This window comes from Triticum urartu, chromosome 7 (genome assembly GCF_003073215.2).
Source record: "Triticum urartu cultivar G1812 chromosome 7, Tu2.1, whole genome shotgun sequence".
In the NCBI taxonomy this organism is placed as follows: domain Eukaryota; kingdom Viridiplantae; phylum Streptophyta; class Magnoliopsida; order Poales; family Poaceae; genus Triticum; species Triticum urartu.
Genome location: NC_053028.1, coordinates 709,171,978 through 709,189,780, shown reverse-complemented (window position 1 = coordinate 709,189,780; position 17,803 = coordinate 709,171,978). Strand labels below are relative to the sequence as shown.

The window sequence follows — 17,803 nt, the reverse complement described above, 5'->3', positions numbered from 1 at the left end:
AAAACATATGAACTTTCTGTAGATACTTCATTTTTTAAACATGTGAACTTTCTGTAGACATAAGTTCTGGATATTTTTTTTAACATGTGAACGATATTTTTAAGTGGAACGTGCACTGTTTTTAATGGTACGAAACATTTTGTTTTGCATTACACAAAAAATAATGTAATGTCGAACATTTTCCGAAAAAGTCACGTACATTTTCTTTAAATGTGTGGAAAAAAAATTAAATGTCACTTACTGTTTTTCTGAATGGTGCAAGCATTTTCCCAGAGTTGAGCAAACTTTCTTTATTGAACAATTTTCAAATGTGTGATGAACAATTTTAACAAATTAACCAAATTATATTTCCATAATACAAGTATTAGTATTTTTAACACATGTGTAACGTCGCGACTACTTGCTCCCACCATTGGACTTATAAATATTCCTACAAGAACTGATGTATAAACTAGTATGTGATGGCAACTCCCTCTTCTTAATGTGCATGCACTTCAAACTCATAATTAATTAATCATTGATGATTTTCCATACACAATCTTAGCCAGCCGTCACTAAACTTGTTCTTCGTGAACATACATCTCCAGGTTTTTAGAGATGCCGGTCATCAATGGCCAGTGGAGGACCCGTCGAACGAGTGGTCAGAGCCTTGAACCGTGGCTCATCTGGCTGCATCCGGCGTCGTCAACCTTTAGTTGTTAATGGCTCCCGGCTGAGCCAGGACGTCGCCACAAGGCTGACTTATGCGCGAGAAAACAATCCAACGAACTACTCCTTCGTTTACACGAGAGAGGCGAAGCGAAGCAATCGAACAGAATGCCGTTGGCTCTGGCGAACGAGCATTGTGGAGTTTTTAATTCTATTATTAGCCGGAATAAATTCATTCCATTACTGAACTGAACTCGCTTGTTGTAGAGCAAAGCAAACATGAGTTGGATATACAATTATGTTCCGTCTCTTCTTTGTCCTCTTGTCCTCAAACACGAACGCATCGCGTCGATTATTAAATGCAACTGACAAATTATTAAACCAAATACGATTAAACGGCTGGTTTCCATCATCCTTCTGGATGCCCCTCGATCAATCCATAAGACAAGCTCAGCCAGCCACCACTAAACTTCTTGTTGGTATTCATACATCTCGAGGTTTTTACTTTTTAGAGAGATGCCGACTGTCAATGGCCAGTGGTGCAACCATCCAACGAGCCTTGACAGAGCGCCCATGTATCTGCATCCGACGTCAACAACATCTAGCTCCTTAATGGCTCCCGGCGAAGCCACTAGTACACTGTTAATGGGGGGCACTCCCAGCCACACGTCTTCGGGCGGATAGCCTCATCCGTCTGGGCATATAAGGGTCTCCATCCCCAAGCCTCCTCCACTCTTCATCGACAACACCGCCGCAGCCACAACAGCTTCGGATCCCTCCAGCACCTGCTCCTCTCCCCCAATCGATCGCCATGGCGGCTGCCGCGCTTAGGGCCCAGTTGAACAACCTTGTCACATCCATGTTCGCCATGGCCATTCCAGCCTCAACCCCCTACTAAACCCATGTGGTTGCTGGCTGACTATCACTTTAGCTTCTCGTGAACTGATCCATCTAGGGTATGGTGGATGAGTATTTCCAGTGCTTGCAGTCGATGGACGAGGATGGCAGCTCAGGCCCAACCTTGGTCCCTGAGGTCATCAACCTCTTCATCGCCAACACCAACAGAATCCTCAACGACATCGTCGGCCTGCTGTCCGCCCCCAAGACCCCCTTCTTTTCATCTGCTTTCGTCATGTCATCTTGGGTACTTATTTCGCCCCCTCTGCTTTGAGATACCCAGGAAGCAGCCCGTGAACTTCAACAAGGTCAACAACCTGGTGCATCAGCTCAAGGGGTGCAGCTGCAGGCGATGATGCTAAGACATTTCTTTGTCCAACCCATTTATAATTGTATGTTTTTCCCAGCCGCATCCAAGGAAAGTGAGAGCACCAGCGCCAAATCTAGGACTTGAACCCTCATGGGATGGGCTGGGGAATACCACTATTCTCCTAACCATCCAACCACATGTTGGTTAGCGTATACATGTTCTAATATGGTGCTATGTTGATTGATCACTAGAGAATGCGTGGTCAGGCTCAAACCAAAATGTTAAACTGCAAATTTGATTTATAACTGTATGTTTGTTAACTTACAATCATATCTAATGGCTATAAAAAATTGGTTTATTAATATTATGGTCATATATTTTTAATTATTGTGGTAATTTTTAGTCTATTTATCTTTTTTTGGGAAACCTGTCAAATACTTTAATATATAATAGAAGATAGATGTGGCTCCTTTCGAAATCAATTTGCTCCCTTTTTAGGGGTAATTTTCCATAGATTTAAGATTTTCAATACTTGACTAGTAATTTTCCAAATATGTGTTTTGAACATTTTTGAATATATGATTAACTAATTTTCATGTAGACGTTTTGATGTATACTTTTTCTTACACATTGTATATCTTTTACATTGAAAATACTTTTGTGTGTGTGTGTGTGTGTCTGTGTGTGTGTGTGTGTGTGTGTGTTAAAAGATTAATATACGATTAACGTTTTCTCAAAATACAAGTTCTGAACATTTTGTACGGTACGAAACATTTTGTTTGGATTACACAAAAAATATAATGTCAAACATTTTCCAAAAATGTCACATACATTTTCTTGACATGCATGCAAAAACTAAATGTCACTTGCAGTTTTTATGAACGGTACAAACATTTTCTAAGAGTGGAGCAACCTTAGTTTATTTACTATTTCTTTAATATAAACAAAATAAAAAAGAAAAAAGCACATGTGTGATACCATGTCTACTTGCTCGCTTTAGCTCATCTACTGTCTTGACATGCCCATCCACCTTTGCTGTCTCAGCTCCTGCCCTGCCTCCTGGATACCAGATTCAGTTTGCTCGCCTGCCGCCAAACATTGGAACTTCATATGATGGCCTCCAGCTCCAACTCTCTTCCTGGCCTAGACACGGATGAGCACGGCCCCGACACGGCTGGACCCTCCGCCCTGGCGTCGCCTCACTCACTCAACCGAGCTGATGTTCTTTCTGTCTCTAGCAAGCACCTTCTCCACCACCTTCTACACCAATGGAGGTGAGCATTTTTGCAACCCAAACTGGCCGTTGTTGTCTCTCTCTTCTCTGGTGCGTCCTTTTGATTTTCTCTCTCCACCTTCCGCTAGTGGTCAAGCTAGTCAATTACAAGCGAAATAACATTCTCATGATGCGCACATAGCTCGCTATACCATCGTGAGGACCCTTCGACGGTCTCGCCTTCCGAGTCCAGTTTCTGTTAAGCTAGCATTGTATGTGGCTTTAGTTTAGCCGGCACTCTGTTTTCACTAGAGTATTTGGCTTTAGTTCAGTGTATAATTCGGTTTAGCAGTCAATTCCGTTTTCACTAGTGAATACCAAGTCTAGATCTGGTTGCCTCCACTCTGTCCACGTCCTACAAATGTTCATCATTTGAAGTTTTGAATTTATAATAAACACCCATGTAAATGTACTTGCCATTACTTTTGTTTGCTTCTCTTCTTGATTAAAGTTGTTATTGGACTAAAGCTTGCCATGTCTTTTCAATCGACCGAAGTCGTCGACGCACTATGAAGTTGGGTAGGAGATGCGTGACCCTGCTCGAGGACCTACCAGAGGAGATCATTGACATGATACTCATCTGGTTGCCACCCAAGGAGGTCGGCCGCTGCCGTGTCGTCGCCATGTCATTGCCCAGCGTGACACCCACACCCGCATTCTTTCTTGAGCACCGCCACCGCCAAGTCATCGCTCCCCATCGTCGACTGCCACACGGGGCCGCCAAGCTCATCATCTTTGTGACGCCGTAGCCCATCAGCATCTCTGGCCTTTCCTACAATGGTTTCGCCGCCTTCCACGGAACAAAAGTTACTCAAGAAAATGCGCTATTCATCTAACTTTTTACCACCTGTCCACCAACATGGCAGACTGCACTGGCCTCTTTATGGAGCAAGTGACATTACAGGAGACGGTCGAGACATTATTGTGTTCGACATAGAATCAGAGTCATTCCGATGGATGCGCGGTCCTCCCTAGCCATGCCATCACGGGAAGTTGTTCGACACGAAGGGGACACTTGCTTTATGGGGTGGCTTGACTCCAAGCTAACTTCTATTAATGTCCGGGTAATGCAGGATTACGAGGCTAAAATACGGGCCTTCGAGTACTGGATTGGCCTGTCGATGGTGGAGGCATCAAAGACAACTTTATTCAGCTTCCTCCAAAAAGAAAACGATAAGATCCTTGGAGCCCACGGTGCACAGCTGTTGAACAACATGGTTGTGCTAATCAGTAGTCGTTTTCAACAAAAAAAACACGTGCTACCCTATGGTATTGTCTACAATGAATGTGTCAGTATTGCATGTTGCTTACTCACCGCACCCTCTCCGAAATCCTAGCTCCAATTCTAGGGCATGAGATGCACAAAGATCAGGGACATCAAGTTTATGCTCGCGAGCTCAGATGCATCCTCGTGAACAGTAAAATAAGAAAAGTAGTATACAAACTTTTTGAAATCTGATTTTTTAATGCGAACAAACATTAACAATTCTGAACATGCATGCAAATTACCATGTATAAAAAACATGTAAAACTACTTCCGTAGAAAAAAAAACAAAATTGATGCTCTATGTGTTGTTTCGTCATAACAATTTGAACACATGTGGAGAATTCGTCAATGTTTGTTCCAAGATAATCAGTTTTTTTATATCATTTACTATTTTTTACTGTTCATGAGTGTGCATATAAGCTCTCGAGAAGAATCCATAGCCTTCAATCTCCATAGGGCATGTCTGAGAATGTTGGTGACTTCTGTTTTGCTTTTGCCTTGACATGCCTTTTGTTCATAGCTCCTTTTATGTGTAATGTACATTGTTTCTAAACTGCATGAAACATTTTTCCGAATTATGCACACATTGTTTACATTGTATAATTTTTTTAAAAATTCCACATACATTTTTGGAAACGGGTGAATAGCTTCGAAATGACACATACTTCTTACCGAATGGTACTCCCTCCGTTTCTTTTTAGTTTGCATATAAGATTTGGTCAAAGTCAAACTACACAAAGTTTGAGCAAATTTATATAATGAAGTATCAACATCTACAATATTAAAGCTATATGGTAAATTCATTTCATGATGCATCTAATATATTGGTTTCATACTGTGATTGTTGATATTCTTTCTTATAAAGTTGGTCAAACTTTACAAAGTTTGACTTCGACCAAATTTTATATGCAGACTAAAAAGAAACGGGGGGAGTACAAACATTTCCTTAATATTGAGCAATCATATTTTACACAGTATGAACATTTTTTAATGTGGAATGAACACTTTTTAAAAAAATATAAATTATCTTTTCATAATAATGTATATACTCTTTTTAATAGAAATAAAATTAAAAAGGAAAAACACATGTGTGGCGTCAGGTCTACTGGCTCCCTATAGGCGAGCTATGCTTCCGTCTCACCTTGCCCATCCACCAGGCCGTGGTGGCTCCGGCTGCTCTGCCTCCTACACTCCGGGCCGAGCTCGCTTGCCTCCGTCTAGACAGAACCTCGCACTATGGCCTCTAGCTCCTACTCTCCTCCTTAACTGGTTGCAACGAGCACGGGCTCGCACGGGTTCACCCTCCTCCCTGGCGTCGCCTCGCTCACTCAAATGAGCTGCTGCTTTCCCTCATTCCGACGAGGACCTTCTACTCCGCCTTCTTCCATAACACAGGTGTGAACCATTGTTGCCCGAACTGGCCGCCGTTGTCTCTCTCATCAGGTGTGTCTTCTTGATTTTCTCTCACCAACTGCAGCTGGCGCTCAAGCTTGTTAATTAGAGGTGACAGAACACGCTCGCGATGCGCACATAGGGTCTCGCCTTCCGTGTCCAGTTTCTGTAAATCTAATATTGTATGTGGCTTCAGTTTAGCCATCACTTTTGTCTTCACTAGCTACGACTTGATCTATACCTGTATGTCCACATACGACGTGACAGGTCCTACTTATTTGCTACATGAAACTAATTAAGCAGAAAGCCAATGCATGCACGCTACAAACACATGCACGTACAAACTATCCTATACTGAACTAATGCATAGAGTTGAAGTCTAATCCAATATCTGACAGACCTTATAACAAGATTAGCACCAACAAATATTGTATGTGGCTTCAGTTTAGCCATCACTTTTGTCTTCACTAGTGTATTTGGCTTCAGTTTAGTGTATAATTTGGTTTAGCCGTCACTCTGTTTTCACTAGCGAACGCCAAGTCTTGGATTGGTTGCATCCACACTCTCCATGTCCTACACACGCTCATGACTTGCACTTGTCAATGTATAATAAAGACTCGTGTAAACATACTTTTCATTTACGCTTAGAAAAACTAGCACTCTTTCTCTTGAGGTTATCATAGTCTTGGCTTGCCATGACTTCACCAAGTATTGTTGGAGATGCCATAAATTTGAGGCATTCCTGTTTGAGATCGTTACACTAATGTTGATCAGCTAACGCATATGTAGTTGCCACTGTTTGTACTTTAAGACACCTGTAAAGAATAGCCTCACATATGAGCTTCAGCTTTTCAATTGCGTATCGATCGGCAGCCTTGAGTAAGTGGCGTACAATCTCTTCTATGTCCTCGTCATCGAAATTGTTGAAAGGAAGCACCAAGCAGTCTGTGTACAAAATATAAGAGAGCCTTAAATATATCAGGTAACATAACTTGCAGGATTATAGATGATCCGTCATTCTCCATCATTGGGCCATAGAGCTGCACCCTAAACACAGGGAACCTTGCAGCAAGCACTAGCATATGTGCAAGAAATGATTCACCTTGGAAGTAGAAGGTCACGTCCGCCCCTTCTTTTGACTCTAATAGATTTGCCATATCAGTTGATAGATGGGATTGTGGCAGCTTCACTTGGGGTGAAAGTAGTAAGTCACTGCAAGTCACCAATGGATCTTTCATAACAGTGATCGAACATTCAATCAAGAAGTGGTCAAATTCCACATATTCTGCTTCAAGCAAAGTTTTCTCCATTACCTTGTCCCACACCCTCCCATCCTACATTTGCCTTCTGCACTAGATAAGTTTAAAACTCCGATCTGATTCAACTCCATGCTCTGTCCTCCTGGGGAGATCAATCGATAACAAAATATTGCCTTCACTTCAGCATTTTCCCTCATAAGCTCAACAAGAATAGACTTGTGCTTTTGGCTTTCAGCATTGATTCCTTGTGGGTAGAATCTAACTGAACAGTCATACTCACCAACTTGGAAGGCATGGGATCTCATAAAATTGCCCGGTCCAGTTTCCTTGATGACACTATAGTCATTAACCACAAAGATGTGGCTATCCTGAACCACCGTCGCGTTGCAGGTCGAGACTGTAGTTCCAAACTCCATGTGCAATTCAAGTGCCTGCAATTCCACACAAGATCCTATTAGCACACAAAATATGCTTCATTATTTTAAAATAACAGAAATATATGTACTAGTGAACCACCTCGACCTATTCAAAAGGTGGGACACAATTATTGTAGGATCACCTGCCAATAACACTACTTGGCCTAGATACAAGTTATGGACCAAACTCACCTACGCGTGTTTCTTGAACCAGCCCATGGCAAAGAAGAGTTGCATCACAGGGTAGCATTATATCTCTTTTCCTCGGGCTTTCCTACAAAAAAGAGCTCGGCCCGAATATTTTGACTCCCATAAAATCAGAGGAAACGAACGGTGTTCCTCTGGTCTGCTACGGTGTTCCTCTGAATTAATACTACAAACAAAACGGCACCACAGGAAGATCAATTCCAACTGAACGGCCACTCCTACGATTTTTACTTATATATACTTCTCATATAAAAAATGAATATATGCGAACCATGCATCTACCTATGCAGCACAGTACTACTAGTCTCTACTGTCTACTACTACCATCTAGTACCAGCTATGGATTGAATAACAGACCTTGAAATGGAAGAGTGCAGTGGAATGGCGACCAACGGTAGAAGAGATCCCAAAGCAAAATCTTGGCCGGCAGGCTCACTACGTAGCAAACCTAGTGTGAGAGATCGGTATTTCTCGATCTGGGTAGTGTGTTCCTGCTAGTGTTTGTGGTTGAGTTTTAAAGGATTGAAAACATGCCTTCTCGTGATAATATTTGAGCGCTATCTATTTCCATCGCCCAATATTTAGATAATTTTAGTACCATGCCAAAAAATCCTATTACAATTAATACAATAAAATGACCACATATCTGTACATAAATGATCTCACAAAATTAACTGGCTACTATATATCTCCTAGATATATTCTGTAAATGCACAAAATCCTCATCAATTTCTAGCAACTACTTTCTCCGATATTATGAGTAAAACTTTGACCAAAATTTTAAATAGAGATTGGTTTTGCTAATACTAAGTGCACACTCCCTTATCTATACCCTCTAACATTGCTTCGACATATGTGCTATCCAACTAACTTAGGACATACAAATTTCTTTTGTGGGTTCCTCTCAAATGATAAAACATATGTACATCAAACTTTATAGATCATTATAACTTTGGAACTAAAATGTTGGAAAGAGAATATGGAATTTGTTGATCTATTATAAATATACAAAATTTAATTTGAACAAAAAAACTGAATTTTTTGTTACACGTCGTAGATCGAATACATTCTTGACCTGTAAAGTTTGATGTCCATATGCTCATTTATTTTGGAGATGCAAAAGTGGAAAGTTCATGAATTGACCGCGAGGCACAAAATGGATGGTTAGATAAGGGGGGTACAACCAAAACTTTCACTTTTAACTAATAAAATATGAATTGTGTGTCGAAAAACTATATTGTGGGAAAACATCTTTCGAATACCAAACTACTAACTTAACCTAACACGCGTCCGTAGGGAATACATTGTTGTGGTGTAGTGTACATACGTTCATCACTTGCGCATGTAAATGTATAATAAAGGCCCATGTAAATGTACTTGTCATTAACGCTTCAGAAAGCAACTAATGCCTAAACGCATTAGAAACAAAACATGATGGAGTGGCACTAAATCGAACAATAGGAATTAGTTACCATCTCGTGTTGCAAATCACCCAACATAAGAACCAAGAAATATTTACTTTCATCCTCGGAATGTTTGTAGTTGTATACATCACGCAGTGTGCATCTTCCTCAAGACAGAGACCACATCTTAGCCTGGCCACCTGCGGCAATATAAAGTGGAATGAAGACATGAAGGGATTTCATATACGACATGATGGATCAAGAGAGGGAGAGAGCTGAGCAGCACACGAACAAATCAACGGAGGATTACTGGCAAAGGTCACAGTGAAATCGAAAGGTGGGGAAGTCCAAGATAAAACTATGGCCGAGATCACACTAAAAAATTAAGACTTGGAACTCTCTCGTCATTTGAAAATATACCAGTTTGAATAACTGTATTTATAACCTCATTAAGAATAGTGATTCATGTAAAACTTAAGCTTTTTATCACCTTACTTGCCTCTCTCCTTGATTCAAGCTGTTGTTGGACTAAATCTTGCCATGTCTTTCGAACCGACGGGAATCGATAGAGCACTACGATGCCAGGAAGGAGAGGCGTGACCCTACACGAGGTCCTTCCCAAAAAGATCATTGAAAAATACTCATAGGTTGTCGCCGAAGGACGTTGGCCGCTGTCGTGCCATCACCATGTCATGACGTGGCGTGATCACACCCAGATTCTTGCATGAGCACCACGGGCGCTAGCCGTTGCTCCCCATGATCGATGGCCACAGGCGGCCCACCAGCCTTGTGGTTGTTCGTGACGTCGTTTCCCATCAGCAGCTCTAACCTTTTCTCCTGGGCTCCGAACACCATTCTCCAGATTGTCGCAAGGGTCCTGTGATGCCTTCCTTATATTTTCTCGGGGTAACTAGTTGTACATCTGTAACCCAGTTATCCACACGCATTTTCCAGTTTACCATCAGTCCACCACCATGAAGACTGCACTAGCGTATTTATGGTACCAGTGAAATTATGGGAGGCGGTGAAGACATTATTGAATTTGACATAGAATTAGTCATTTCGATGGATGCATTGTCCACTCCAGTCGTCCCTAAGTTGTTCGACAAGGAGGGTACACTTGCTTTATTGGGTGGCTTGACTCCCTGGACAACTTCTGTCAATGACTGGGTGATGCAAGATTACGAGGCTAAATTATGGTCCTTCAAGTACCGGATTTACCTGTCAATGGTGGATACATCAAAGGCAACTTTATTCAACTTCCTCCAAAAAGAAAAAGGATAATATCGTTACATTCCACGGCGCAGCTGTTAAATAATGTGGCTCTGCTAAACTAACAGCCTTTTTGAACAAAAAGCACATGCTACCCTACGATATTGTGAACAATTGAATGAGTCAGTATTTGATATTGCTTACTCACCACACCCTCGAAGAGAGTATCGTTTCTACTCGTGAGCTCATACGCATCCTCGTGAATAGTAAAAATAAAAATAGTAGATAAGTTTTAAAAATCTGAATTTTTTTTACGGACGACCATTGACGAATTCTGAACATGTGTGCAAATTTCCATGACGAAAACACATGTCAATATGCTTCCGTAGAAAAAACAAAATTGATTCTCTATCTGTTGCGTTTTCATGAAAATTTGAACACATGTTCATAATTCGTCAACTTTTGTTCCAAAAATTTCAGCTTTTTATTTCTTTTACTATTGTTTTTTATTTTACTGTACAGGAGGGCGCATGTGAGCTCAGGTGTAAACTCTAGAACGCGTTTAGCGGGCAAACGGCTACCCGAAGCGCTCCGAAGCTGCCGGTTATTTTAGGAAAAAAATATGTCTCCTTTCTCCATTAGAAAACTTTTCTCATCTGGGTTTTTTTCACATCCTACAGGATACTTTCACGGTCATCTTTTGGTGCTTGCATTTTGTTCTGTTTTGCATTTAATTCTTTGTTTTAAAAATTCAAAATGGCATAACTTTCAAACCACGCATCGAAATTAAGATCCGATTTCACTGTTGGAATCATCACGACGTGATTTTCAAAACTAGACGCTGCATGAGTATGTTTAGGCCCCACTAGGTGCAACTGCCTGATAGTTGATGTGCAACTACGTGACAGTCGATGTGCAACTTTCTCCCTACGAGTGGACTTGCAGTTTTCATTGATGACACCTCCACCCCAAAGTACCCCTACCAATGAGATGTGCAACTTCATCTATTGACTCGACCAACTTTCTAGTAGTCGATGTGCAACTCCCTCCCCCCCCCCTCCCTCATAGATCTCCGTTTTCACTATTTAATGTCTTGGCCAAGTGCTCAACAGTGGACGTGCAACTTCGGATGTTGCACCGGGCAACTTCCTAACAGAGATGTGCAACCTTCCCCGTATCCCCCATGGAAGTGTAGATGCTAGCATCCCGTCCAAACCACCCATGCTAGTGAGATGTGCAACTTTAGAGCCTTGTCTATATGCAACATTTCAGTATCCCTTATGGATGTGTTGTCTGACCATCCAACTATCCCTGCCACTGAGATGTGCCAACTTTGTCTATTGCCTTGACCACCTGGCTAACAAACTATGTGAAACTCCGTGTGTTGCCCCCACCAATTAAAACCACATATCCACAAGTAGGAAGGGAATGAGTTGCACATCGACTACTAGGTAGTTGGCTAGAACAACAGACTGAGTTGCACATATTGCTACTAGTAGGGTAGGTGCCACAAGGAAAAACTACACATCTACAAGTAGGGAGGACGGGTTGCACATGCACTACTAGGTAGTTGGCCAGAACAGTAGACTAGTTGCACATCACAAAAGGTTGGTTGTTATGGTTTCTAAGTTGCAACCTCATAATAAGTTGGGTCATGCAGCTCTGAAGTTGGTCTTGAAAAGAACTGATCATGATGTACTGAAGTTCCACCATGCAGTAATAGAGTTGCACCATATAGGACCAAAATTGACATAAAAAAACTTCCGGCAAAACATACTTGTGCGGGATCTAGTTTCAAAGATCTCGTCGTGAAGATTCTAGCGGTGAAAACAGATCTGAATTTGAACTCAATGTTTGAAAGATACAACTTGTTAAAAACTTAAAAACTCAAAATAAATGTACGTGGATCTGTTTTTTATGGACCAGTGTGAACAAATTTAATGCCAACAGTCATATGTGCTAGAAGACAAAAAAGTACACATACATAAAAGTGACAGCGGCTGCTTCCTTACGTGAAATAGTGCACACGCACTAATTGGAATTTAGGTAAACCCTATAGCCTCTAATTCTCCACGGGACATATCTGAATGGTCAAGACTTCTATTTTGATTTTGAAGTGCATGAAACATTTTTTATTCGTATGAATTCTTTTTACATTTTATTACAATTTTCAAAATGCAATGTACATTTTCTTGAAACGAGTAAGTAACTTAGAAATATCACATGATTCTTGTTCAATGCTACTACTTTTTCTAAAACTTGAGCAAACTTTTTTACACAGTATGAACATTTTCTAAATGTGCGATGAAAACATTTTAAAAATGAAATAAATTATGCTTTCACAATAATGTATGTGGCTTCAGTTTAGCCATCAATCTATCTTCACTAGTGTATTTTGCTTTAGTTTACTATATAATTCGATTTAGCCATCACTCTATTTTCACTAGCGAACACAAAGTCTTGAGTTGGTTGCATCCACTCCCTCCACGTTCTACACACTTTCATCACTCGCACTTGTCAATGTATAATAAAGACCCATGTAAATATGCTTGTCAGAAACGCTTAGGATGTTTACATTGACAAGTACATTTACTTGTGTCTTTATTATACATTCACAAGTGCAAGTGATGAATGTGTGTAGGACGTGGTGAGAGTGGATGCAACCATCTTAAGACTTGGTGTTCGCTAGTGAAAACAGAGTGATGGCTAAGTCGAATTATACACTAAACTGAAGCCAATTACACTAGTGAAGATAAAGTGATGGCTAAACTGAAGCCACATACATTAGGATTTTACAACATCCCCATCACGAGAATATTTTTGGGTGATGCAACATTATGAGGATAAAAAATGGCTTTCAAGAACCGGATTGACCTTCAACGTTGGAGGCGTCAACACAACTGTAGTCAGCTTATTCCAAAAAGGAAAGAATAAGATCATTTGATTCAACTACGCAGCCATTGAACCACATGGCTATGCCAAACCAGCGTGAGTTGCTGGTCATTTTCAACAAAATACGCTGCTGACATATTGTCACCATTAGAAAGAGTGAGTATTGCATGCCGCTTACTAACCACCGCCTCCAAGAAAGCATCGTTCCAATTCTAGGTCATGAGATGCAAAATGATGAGTAGACTCCATTGACTCCACAGGCCATGTCTGAACGGTCATGACTTATGTTTTGCTTTTCCCTTGACATGTAATTTTTTGTTGCTCTTCTTAAGGGTAATGTACATTGTATTTGAATGGTATGGATCATATTTTTTTGAGACAAACATTCTTCAAATTGTATAACATTTTTTTAAATGCCACGTACATTTTCTTGAAACATGTGTACATCTTTTAATGTCGGACTTTTTTGATACAAACGTTTTAAAACAAATGAGTAAACCTTTTTTACACTACTTGAACATTTTTTAAATATGCGATGAACACTTTTAAAACCAACTAAATTATTTTCACAATGTATGTATGTAGTATTTTTCTAAATATAAAAAAATAAAGGCAACACGCAGCTGGCCCAAAGCAAGTTAATTAAAGGCGACAGAACACGCTCACCGCGCATTGGAAGGCCGTTGGCTCTAGCGAAAGAGCATTGTGGGGTTTTTTCTTCTATTATTAGCCGGAACAAATTCATTCCATTACTGAACTGAACTCGCTTGTTGTAGAGCGAAGCGAACATGAGTTGGATATAGAATTACGCTCCGTCTCTTCTTTGTCCTCTTGTCCTCAAACAAGCGCATGTCGCATCGATTATTCAATGCAACCGACAGATTATTAAACCAAGTAAGATTAAACAGCTGGTTTCCATCATCCTTCTGGATGCCCTCGATCAATCCACTATCAATGGCCAGCGGAGCAACCATCCAACGAGCCTTGACCGAGCACCCATCTAGCTGTATCCGACGTCGACAACGTCTAGCTCCTTAATGGCTCACGGCCAAGCCACTAGTAGACTGTTAATGGGGGCACTCCCAGCCACACGTCTTCGCGCGGACAGACTCATCCGTCCGGGTATATAATGGGCTCCGTCTCCAAGCCTCCTCCACTCTTCACCGATAACATCGCCGGAGCCACCACAACTTCGGGTCCCTCCAGCACCTGCTCCTTTCCCCCAATCAATCGCCACGGCGACTGCCGCGCTCAGGGCCCAGTTGAACAACCTTGTCACATCCATGTTCGCCACAGTCATTCCACCGTCAAGCCCCTACTAGCCCGTGTGGTTGCTGGCTGACTATGCCTTTAGCTTCTCGTGAAATGGTCCATCTAGGGTATGGTGGATGAGTATTTCTAGTACTTGCAGTCGATGGATGAGGATGGCAGCTCAGGCCCAGGCTTGGTCCCTGAGGTCATCAACCTCTTCATCACCAACACCAACAGGATCCTCAACGACATCGTCGGCCTGCTGTCCGCCCCCAAGACCCCCTTCTTTCCATTTGCTTTCGTCATGTCATCTTGGGTACTTATTTCGTCCGCTCTGCTTTGCGATACCCAGGAACCAGCCCGTGGACTTCAACAAGGTCGACGACCCGGTGCATCAGCTCAAGGGGTGCAGCTGTAGGTGATGATGCTAAAACATTTCTTTGTCCAACCCATTTATAACTGTATGTTGTTCTCATCCGCATCCAAGGAAAGTGAGAGCACCAGCGCCAAGTCTAGGACTTGAACCCTCATGGGATGGGCTGGGGAATACCACTATTCTCCTAACCATCCAACCACATGTTGGTTAGCGTATACATGTTCTAATATGGTGCTATGTTGATTGATCACTAGACTATGCGTGGTCAGGCTCAAACCAAAATGTTAAACTGGAAATTTGATTTATAATTGTTTGTTTGTTAACTTACAATCATATCTAATGGCTATAAAAATTTGGTTTACTAATTTTACGGTCATATGTTTCTAATTATTGTGGTAATTTTTAGTCTATTTATCTTTTTTTGGGAAACCTGACAAATACTTTAATATATAATAGAAGATAGATGTGGCTCCTGTCAAAATCAATGTGCTCGTTCCAACTAATTTTTGGCGTATATAATAGATGTGGCTCCTTTCAAAATAGATGTGACAAATACTTTAATATATAATAGAAAATAGATGTGGCTCCTTTTTGGTGTATCAAGAAGCATCGCACACTGGACAACTAATTTTCTCTGCGTGCTCATTCCGATAAATGATGCAATCGTTGATGCGTGCATAGTATCTAATGTGCGGCAAATCAAAAGGGCACATGATTTTCTTGGCCTAAATACTACTAGGGCACAAGTCTCCCGTGGAAGCACTTTCTGTAGATACTTCATTTTTTTAAACATATGAACTTTCTGTAGATACTTCATTTTTTAAACATGTGAACTTTCTGTAGACATAAGTTCTGGACATTTTTTTTAACATGTGAACGATATTTTTAAGTGGAACGTGCACTGTTTTAATTGGTACGAAACATTTTGTTTTGGATTACACAAAAAATAATGTAATGTCGAACATTTTTCAAAAAAAGTCACGTACATTTTCTTTAAATGCGTGGAAAAAAATTAAATGTCACTTACTGTTTTTCTGAATGGTGCAAACATTTTCTAAGAGTTGAGCAAACTTTGTTTATTGAACAATTTTCAAATGTGCGATGAACACTTTTAACAAATTAACCAAATTATATTTCCATAATACAAGTATTAGTATTTTTAACACATGTGTAACGTCGCGTCTACTTGCTCCCACCATTGGACTTATAAATATTCCTACAAGAACTGATGTATAAACTAGTATGTGATGGCAACTCCCTCTTCTTAATGTGCATGCGCTTCAAACTCATAATTAATTAATCATTGATGATTTTCCATACATAATCTTAGCCAGCCGTCACTAAACTTGTTCTTCGTGAACATACATCTCCAGGTTTTTAGAGATGCCGGCCGTCAATGGCCAGTGGAGGACCCATCGAACGAGTGGTCAGAGCCTTGAACCGTGGCTCATCTGGCTGTATCCGGCGTCGTCAACCTTTAGTTGTTAATGGCTCCCGGCTGAGCCAGGACGTCTCCACAGGGCTGACTTAGGCGCGAGAAAACAATCCAACGAACTACTCATTCGTTTACACGAGAGAGGCGAAGCGAAGCAATCGAACGGAATGCTGTTGGCTCTGGCGAACGAGCATTGTGGAGTTTTTTCTTCTATTATTAGCCGGAACAAATTCATTTCATTACTGAACTGAACTCGCTTGTTGTAGAGCAAAGCGAACATGAGTTGGATATACAATTATGTTTCATCTCTTTTTTGTCCTCTTGTCCTCAAACACGCGCGAATCGCGTCGATTATTAAATGCAACTGACTGATTATTAAACCAACTACGATTGAACGGCTGGTTTCCATCATCCTTCTGGATGCCCCTCGATCAATCCATAAGACAAGCTCAGCCAGCCACCACTAAACTTCTTGTTGGTATTCATACATCTCGAGGTTTTTACTTTTTAGAGAGATGCCGACTGTCAATGGCCAGTGGTGCAACCATCCAACGAGCCTTGACAGAGCGCCCATGTATCTGCATCTGACGTCAACAACATCTAGCTCCTTAATGGCTCCCGGCCGAGCCACCAGTACACTGTTAATGGGGGGCACTCCGAGCCATACGTCTTCACGCGGATAGCCTCATCCGTCCTGGCATATAAGGGTCTCCATCCCCAGGCCTCCTCCACTCTTCCTCGACAACACCGCCGCAGCCACGACAGCTTCGGATCCCTCTAGCACCTGCTCCTCTCCCCCAATCGATCGCCATGGCGGCTGCCGCACTTAGGGCCCAGTTGAACAACCTTGTCACATCCATGTTCGCCATGGCCATTCCACGCTCAACCCCCTACTAAACCCGTGTGGCTGCTGGCTGACTATCGCTTTAGCTTCTCGTGAAGTGATCCATCTAGGGTATGGTGGATGAGTATTTCCAGTGCTTGCAGTCAATGGACGAGGATGGCAGCTCAGGCCCAGCCTTGGGCCCTGAGATCATCAACCTCTTCATCGCCAACACCAACAGGATCCTCAACGACATCGCCGGCCTGCTGTCCGCCCCCAAGACCCCCTTCTTTTCATCTGCTTTCGTCATGTCATCTTGGGTACTTATTTCGTCCGCTCTGCTTTGAGATACCCAGGAAGCAGTCTGTGGACTTCAACAAGGTCAACAACCTGGTGCATCAGCTCAAGGGGTGCAGCTGCAGGTGATGATGCTAAGTTCTTTGTCCAACCCATTTATAATTGTATTTTGTTCCCAGCCGCATCCAAGGAAAGTGAGAGCACCAGCGCCATGTCTAGGACTTGAACCCTCATGGAATGGGCTGGTGAATACCACTATTCTCCTAACCATCCAACCACATGTTGGTTAGCGTATACATGTTCTAATATGGTGCTATGTTGATTGATCACTAGAGAATGCGTGGTCAGGCTCAAACCAAAATGTTAAACTGCAAATTTGATTTATAACTGTATGTTTGTTAACTTACAATCATATCTAATGGCTATAAAAAATTGGTTTATTAAT

The 17,803-nt window shown here is 41.6% G+C and overlaps 2 protein-coding genes and 2 pseudogenes across 2 annotated transcripts; 3 read left to right on the top strand and 1 right to left on the bottom strand.

The window, feature by feature from the left end:
* Nucleotides 1-1,459: 1,459 nt before the first annotated feature.
* Nucleotides 1,460-1,901, top strand: LOC125519557 (histidine-containing phosphotransfer protein 2-like). Its single transcript, XM_048684327.1, has 3 exons — nucleotides 1,460-1,519; nucleotides 1,604-1,740; nucleotides 1,829-1,901. Exons 1-3 carry the CDS (start codon nucleotides 1,460-1,462, stop codon nucleotides 1,899-1,901), a joined length of 270 nt encoding a protein of 89 aa, XP_048540284.1.
* A 4,520-nt stretch (nucleotides 1,902-6,421) lies between these two features.
* On the bottom strand, nucleotides 6,422-7,462 carry LOC125519556 (annotated as a pseudogene).
* A 2,675-nt stretch (nucleotides 7,463-10,137) lies between these two features.
* Nucleotides 10,138-14,849, top strand: LOC125519555. Its single transcript, XM_048684325.1, is given in 5 exon segments — nucleotides 10,138-10,317; nucleotides 14,285-14,386; nucleotides 14,388-14,471; nucleotides 14,555-14,691; nucleotides 14,780-14,849. Coding segments are annotated over 5 exon segments (573 nt in total).
* Nucleotides 14,850-16,753: 1,904 nt separating this feature from the next.
* On the top strand, nucleotides 16,754-17,487 carry LOC125519554 (annotated as a pseudogene).
* The last annotated feature ends 316 nt before the right edge of the window (nucleotides 17,488-17,803 follow it).